The sequence below is a fragment of the Stylophora pistillata genome, chromosome 2 (assembly GCF_964205215.1).
Source record: "Stylophora pistillata chromosome 2, jaStyPist1.2, whole genome shotgun sequence".
Taxonomy (NCBI): Eukaryota; Metazoa; Cnidaria; class Anthozoa; order Scleractinia; family Pocilloporidae; genus Stylophora; species Stylophora pistillata.
Genome location: NC_142520.1, coordinates 4,939,701 through 4,947,175, shown reverse-complemented (window position 1 = coordinate 4,947,175; position 7,475 = coordinate 4,939,701). Strand labels below are relative to the sequence as shown.

At 39.7% G+C, this 7,475-nt stretch overlaps 1 protein-coding gene across 1 annotated transcript; it reads left to right on the top strand.

Annotated features, from left to right (window-relative positions):
- Positions 1–350: 350 nt before the first annotated feature.
- On the top strand, positions 351–3,489 carry LOC148736779 (uncharacterized). Its single transcript, XM_088751010.1, has 5 exons — positions 351–696; positions 1,860–2,043; positions 2,283–2,387; positions 3,000–3,087; positions 3,182–3,489. Exons 1-5 carry the CDS (start codon positions 682–684, stop codon positions 3,315–3,317), a joined length of 528 nt encoding a protein of 175 aa, XP_088607136.1. The 5' UTR covers positions 351–681; the 3' UTR covers positions 3,318–3,489.
- Positions 3,490–7,475: the final 3,986 nt, after the last annotated feature.

Below are 7,475 nucleotides of genomic sequence, written 5' to 3'. Positions count from 1 at the left end.
TAACTGTTTAGTGTTGCCAATTCCAAGGGTCAGTACTGCTTAGTCAAGTGTGACGGAAGCGGCGCTCTATCGAAGTTAATAATAATAATAATAATAATAATAATAATAATAACAATAATAATGATAATAATAATAATAATAATAATAATAATAATAATAATAATAATAACGCGAATATTTATACAGGATAACCTGCAGAAACCTACAATGCAAGCAGTACTGACCCTTGGAATTGGCAACACTAAGAAGGCGAGTACAAGCGCAGTTTTGAACTAGTTTTCACAAGCGAAGAGAGTTTGACGTTAGCAGACATTGGGCAGTTTCTACGTGTTGTTCAAACGCTTAAAGATAACCAGTGAATTTTGAAACTGAGTAGACGAACCTCTTTAACCTCTCCATGATACAGTAGGAATTTCTTTCATTATATAACATTTTCCTGTTAATATAACATATAATATGTTACGCGGGTAAACTTTTAGAGGATGGGTAACTTGCAGACCAAACTGAAGACAGGGTTGTCGGAACAGCAACTAGAATATTTATTCTAAATATGAATGTAGTTTCTACGAAGTAAAACTCCACAACAGCACATAATTTGATAAACTTACAGGGCATCCGCCAACTGCACTTAACTTGATAAACTCACACGGCATCGTCACCGGGCAAGACACTCAGGAGGAAATGGAAACCCTCCAGGTAAATCATAAAAACTGGGGTGTAGCTTAAGGTTACCGTGCACCTTCAGGGGTGTATCGCGTGCAAGCGATGTAGCGCGTCCGGTTCAAACTGTAGATATCTAAACCCCTATATCAAATTAAAGCTTAGAGGACTGACTATCAGACTATACCAAAAATTTTGAAAAACGCGAATTTTGTTTTTCGCTTATTTAATGTGTTCCTCCGTTTTCGGGGCCAAAGCGCTAAAAAAGTTGTCCGCGATTTGCCATATTCAATTTCAGTGAAAAGTTACAGAACATTTTTGAAATAGGATTAAAAAAATGTGCAGTGATCGTACAAAAATCGCTCTTGAAAAAAATTATTTAGAAATAAAAAATTCGGAGACACGTTTTTGTTCTTTATATGCAAAACTAGCTACTGTCAAAATTTGAGAGCAATCGAACAAATTTCCTTTGACATGCAACTGTAGCTCTTAAAAGGTGATTTGGGCGCTCGCATTTAGAAGTACTGAAAAATTCGACAACTCCTTTTTTTCAAAGATTTTGTTATAGGCTGATAGCCAGTCCTATAAGCTTTAATTTGATATAGGGGTTTAGATATGTACAGTTTAAACCGGACGCGCTACATCGCTTCCACGCGAGACACCCTTGAAGGTGCACGACAACCTTAATTTACATTGTTTTCTTTCAAATAAAATTTGTTAAATAGTTCTTGTTGTTTTTGTTTTGATTTTGTTGTTGTCGTTATTATTATTATTATTATTGTTAGTACCATTATTATTATCATTATTATTTTATCCACTGGTCAGTGATGGGTTGGCTACAAATGTAGCCTACTTATTTGTGTCTTACATGGTGAGCTGGCTAGTTTTTCTTTTTTGCTTTCTTCCATGTTTTATTGTTTGTCCATATTTTGACTGCTCCTCTCTTTTTTTCTTTGGCCTAACGCGACATACCTTAAGATGACTAAGAAACACCTTTGGTCTGTTAGTTCATCTAGTCAACGTCCTGAAAAGTAATCTAGTATTCAGTGCTTCTCAATATTCCTGAAATCCAGCAAACGAGAAATCATACACCCCTACTACGGACTCGACTTATTTTATCTATTTATCTTTTAAATAAGTAACAATTGAGTAACTGGAGTTAGCTTCTAATCTACCGAATTTTACCTCTTTTCATCAAGGATGCGAAAAAGCAGTTAAATTCCTCAATCCAAAGTATATGGTCCCGTTACACAAATTCTTCAGAGAGTCAAAAATTGGAGGATACCTTTTTTGCTGCGTTTATCTTTGAAGACTTTATAGGGAGGAAAGCCAGAAAACGTCAGAACTTCACAAGTCCTGAGCTTATTGTCGGTGAAGATCTGGGTAAGTGGAGGACAGTTTCCTTCATTATGCGAGCAAGCACCATTATTTTACACCGGCTGAAAAAACCTAATTTCTTCTTTAATGATCGGAAGCATGCACAATTCTAAAATTAGGGAAATTACAAACACGCAAAATCTTTAGTTGGACAAATGCAACGTGGTGAATCAATTCATGCAGGTCAGAGCCCATTCTGGGCTACAACATCTTTTTTTTTTATTTTGTTATCGACATGTATTTAGAGTTTCGAGTCAGACACAATGTCTTCCAGAAAGGAAACGACTTCCTGTTTAATGCTAGCAACAGGGAGAACTTTATTAATATTCCCTTCGCTAATCTGGATCGAGGTAAGTACCCTTCTTTGTTTTAAATATTTGCTTTTATGACGATTGCCTGTAATCTCCTGCCCAACTCATTAGTGGTTCAGATAAGTTTTCGTAAGTTTACAGTAGATACCTGGTCATTATAAGCACCAACATGGCGTCCCCATAGTGAGCTCTGTAGATATGTCAGACACTGGCCAATAACTCATCAGCGGAAAACTTTACAGACCTGAAACTTGAAAAAAAATTCATTTATCTATGTTATAATTATAGATCACTCTATTGGCGTTAGGCATTCAAAAGATTCGATTTCAGATCTCGATTTGGTGACAGTGACAACCACCAGTATGCATGTATCTAACACTTAGTACTATGGACAGTGAGGTGTCGTTCCTTTTTCCGTTTCTCCTTAGTGGGAGTCGGTCTCCGTTTTTAATTTTTGTTGAGTCTCCCTCTTTTACGAAAAAACGTTATGTTTTTTTGAAAAAAACTTCGATACAATGCTTTTCCACGATTTCCCTGACTATGATGACACTAGTTCCCTGAGTATTTATAAACCATGGTCGTTTCTAAAACAGTTACATCGTGAAATTTTGAAATCCAGAATTAATGCAGTTCTTTTTCCTTTTCAAAAAGGCTCAGTAGTACTTGGACTTGCATACAACAAACTCTCCGAGTTTTTCTTAAACTATTCAGCTAACTCTCAGAGAGGCAACAAAACAAGGTACGCATGTTAATTTTTTTTGTTTGAAAATGAAGATGAATAGAAAAATTATTTTGCTTTTTTGCGATCGTCCAATTTTTTTTTTCTATTTCAGAATACTTGACAGTATAATTATGTCCGCTGTAGTAGACCCTCATCCTGAAGATTTGTTAGAAAAAGTCACATTGGTGTTTAAGAACATAAGGGTATCTATGCCTCTCTCTCTCGTTTTTTGTATGCTATTTTCTTAACTTAGCCGGTGTTTACTTATTATTTCAAGTTCTTTGTTTTCTTTTATTCTCAGTTTTGTTTTGTTTTGGTTTTTTTTGTCATGAAAGGGGACACCAACAGTTGATAAGTTTTAACTATTAAAAAAATTAAAAGGCGAAAAGTCGTTCAAGGAGTGGTCCCAAAGACATTGATGCAAAGGGTCATCATCTTGCTTGGAGGGTTATGCATTGATATTTTTTACCTACGACGCCTTAATAATTATTGAATTACGACACTTAACCATTCCTTTCCCTTAGGTGGATAAAAAAAAAGAGAACATGTGTATTCTGGAGCTTCTCTGAAGACAAGTAAGCAGCATAGTTATAAAAATTTTATTAACGACGTGAATTATCACAGTTTTCAATAGGAACACGAATTGTCTGGATGGAAGTCAAAAGTTTCAGAAAACAGTTGAGTTAATAGAGTAAATTGAGCTTTGTTTTAGGTAGAGGGCGTAGGGGGTTGTGATAGAATAAGTAGTTTTGAGTTCTTCTTCCTCCTGTCTTTCTTATTCAAAGCTTTGGGAATTGGTCAAGTGAAGGATGTCAAACAAAGATGATATCCGTTCACCATACAGAATTTGTCTGCAATCACTTAACCCACTTCGCTGTGCTCGTGGATTTCACAGACAATGGTGGTGAAGGGAAGGTGAATATATGTGTATATAACTGCAGACAGTACTGTTTATATATATATATATAGTTCAAATCCCGCTCAGGGCAAATTTTTTTTCAGACATTTATTCTATTTATACATATATTTATATATATAGATTTAGGTTACTTGAAATTTTACTGCAACTCTGAGTTTCATGCCTCTTGCGAAGCAATCGTCAGGCAACTGCCTTCGCAAGAGGCATGAAACTCAGAGTTGCAGTAAAAGTTCAAGTAACCTAAATCTTGAGGTATAATTATCCATAGCTCTAGCCCTGCTATTGAGCACTTTTTAGTAGATGATGATCTCATTCCGCTTTTTTGGTTATATATATATATATATACATATATATATATATATATATATATATGTATATAACCAAAAAATATATATATATTCTATATATATATATATATAAGTAAGTTAATATATATAACTAACTGCAGACAGTACTGTTTCGGCCTTCTGGGCCTCATCAGTGCAGTTTTTTTTTTGTTTTTCAGGCGCCCCCAGCCACGGACCCTATAGTGCAATGGTCAGTGCTGCAACGGCCGGACGACATATACTTAACGGAACCGAAGTGCAATGGTTCCGCCGAGTAACGCCTGAAGGAGGGTACACCAGTACGCCAAAATCGCCCAGGAATCGAACCTGGCCCCCCGGAAGCGCTCCCCGCCTAACGGGGCACCTGAACAGTCGGGGTGTGCAAGGACTGCTGTTGGGTAACGAGTCCCATAATGCAGAGAACTACATGCTATGAGACCCTAACCCGCGTCAGGTAAGTCAATGCTAGGATGGAGGAGAACCAATATGGTCACCCCAAACGATCCAACCTTTGTGGTATCGTCTAAGCCATGCCAGAGTGCTCAAACTAGAGTACACTAGCGAGCATGCGCAATTGCAAAGCAATGACTCATCCTAGTTAGAGTGCTCAATTTGGACATGAAAGCAAAGCTTTGTATGCCAAAGAGCTATATCTAACTGCAGACAGTACTGTTTCGGCCTTCTGGGCCTCATCAGTGCAGTTTTTTTTTTGTTTGTTTTTCAGGCGCCCCCGGCCACGGACCCGTTAGTGCAATGGTCAGTGCTGCAACGGCTGGACGACATATACTTAACGGAACCGGAGTGCAATGGTTCCGCCGAGTAACGCCTGAAGTAGGGTACACCAGTACGCCAAAATCGCCCAGGAATCGAACCTGGCCCCCCGGAAGCGCTCCCCGCCTAACGGGGCACCTGAACAGTCGGGGTGTGCAAGGACTGCTGTTGGCCTCATCAGTGCAGTGCTAATGCTAGGATGGAGGAGAACCAATATGGTCACCCCAAACGATCCAACCTTTGTGGTATCGTCTAAGCCATGCCAGAGTGCTCAAACTAGAGTACACTAGCGAGCATGCGCAATTGCAGAGCAATGACTCATCCTAGTTAAAGTGCTCAATTTGGACATGAAAGCAAAGCTTTGTATGCCAAAGAGCTATATCTAACTGCAGACAGTACTGTTTCGGCCTTCTGGGCCTCATCAGTGCAGTGCTAACGCTAGGATGGAGGAGAACCAATATGGTCACCCCAAACGATCCAACCTTTGTGGTATCGTCTAAGCCATGCCAGAGTGCTCAAACTAGAGTACACTAGCGAGCATGCGTAATTGCAGAGCAATGACTCATCCTAGTTAGAGTGCTCAATTTGGACATGAAAGCAAAGCTTTGTATGCCAAAGAGCTATATCTAACTGCAGACAGTACTGTTTCGGCCTTCTGGGCCTCATCAGTGCAGTGCTAATGCTAAGATGGAGGAGAACCAATATGGTCACCCCAAACGATCCAACCTTTGTGGTATCGTCTAAGCCATGCCAGAGTGCTCAAACTAGAGTACACTAGCGAGCATGCGTAATTGCAGAGCAATGACTCATCCTAGTTAGAGTGCTCAATTTGGACATGAAAGCAAAGCTTTGTATGCCAAAGAGCTATATAACTATATATATATATATATATATATATATATATATATATATATATATATATATATATATAAATATTATGAGAGGAAAAAAGGACGTAACTACATTTCCCGACAAGCCTGTTTCGTGAATCGCTTCACTCTTCAGGGGTTTAATGAAAGAATATTCATGTGACTATCGTTTATATACTAGGAAAATTTGCATAATGCGCGGTTAACTTAAAAACTTTAAAGTTCAGTTGTTGCGTAGCAACGCTTTGTTTCTGTGTCGGCATGAAGATACGAGTTCGTTACGCTTATTTAGTGATGAGAGGTCGGGTCGGTAAATTATCAGGAATTTTTCTTTTAGGCAGAGGTTGCATCTTTTATTGGAGCTGTTGTAGGGAGAGTTAGATGATAAGATGCGCCATGAGATAGAATAGTCAATGTTGTCGTTCTTGATTGTCCAGATGTGTTTGCTAAGTTCGGTAGAGTTTTTGTGCTTGGCGTGGCGGAATGATGCGGTGTGATTTCTGTGTCTTGTTTTGAAGTCGGTTTCTGTGAGTCCGATGTATGTTTCAGAGGTGTTGTTGTCGTTCCGTGTGACGGTGGCTTGATAAACGACTGAGGATTGAAGGCAGTTACCATTGAGCGGGCAATTGTTCTTTTGTCGGCAGTTGCATGTTTTGTTGGTTTCCGTGCCGTCTTTGTTGTCTTTCGTGTAAGGTGAGTGGGACGAGTGTAAGATGCGCTTGTTGTGGTTGTCGATGATCTGTTTGGTGTTGTTCATACAGCTGTAACTGATTTTGATGGTGTTGCGGTTAAATATTTTGCGGAGGCTGTGATCCTTAGTGAAATGTTTGTCGATTAGGCTGAGGAATTTGTGTCCGATATTGGTGCTGACGTTCTTGCTGAATGGAGGGTTGTACCAGAGGATGTTGCTTCGCTGCCTGTTTTTGCGTTTTGGAGTCGTGGTGGGTTCGTAGTGAAGGGTGTATTGGTATCCGCCTTCGTCAAGTGCTTTTTGGTACGGGGGGGCGGTTTTGTCGAATGAAGCTTTGTCTGATGAAAGGGATGAAAGTCGTTTGTTGATGCTGGCAGGTATGTTCTTTGTGGTGATCGGTGGATGATTGCTCTCGCGGTGTACGTACTGTAGTGTGGTGTTAGGCTTTGTGTAGGGCTGGTAGGTGCTGTTGTTTAGGTTGAGAGTGACGTCTAGGAAGCTGATAATCTTTTTGTTTGCTTCGATGGTGATACGTAGTCCGTTGCGGTTGAAGATGCGGCAAATTTCCTTCTTTATGTTTTCGGTGTCTCTCGGCGTGGTGTTGGTGGTGGCTAGTCCGTCGTCTCTGTAGAGTCCTACGTTGATGTTGAGGTCTTGTAGCTGTGAAAGGAGGAAACTTCCTACTAGCTCGCACGTTTCGGCGCCGTCGTAGCTGCCCATCGTGACGTCAAATGTCGTTTCACCTTTCTTTTGCCAGGGCTGCCGCTTGTGTATGAGCGTTGATTTCTTAGCGTGGGTTATGATGTTTCGTTCGTCCATGGTGATGTTGT

Bases quoted from the DNA above. Each gene is read 5' to 3' on its own strand.
- LOC148736779 (XM_088751010.1), top strand. The intron at 2,044-2,282 runs GTAAGTGGAGGA...ACATGTATTTAG, and splicing joins TATTGTCGGTGAAGATCTGG to AGTTTCGAGTCAGACACAAT. The intron at 3,088-3,181 runs GTACGCATGTTA...TTTCTATTTCAG, and splicing joins CAGAGAGGCAACAAAACAAG to AATACTTGACAGTATAATTA.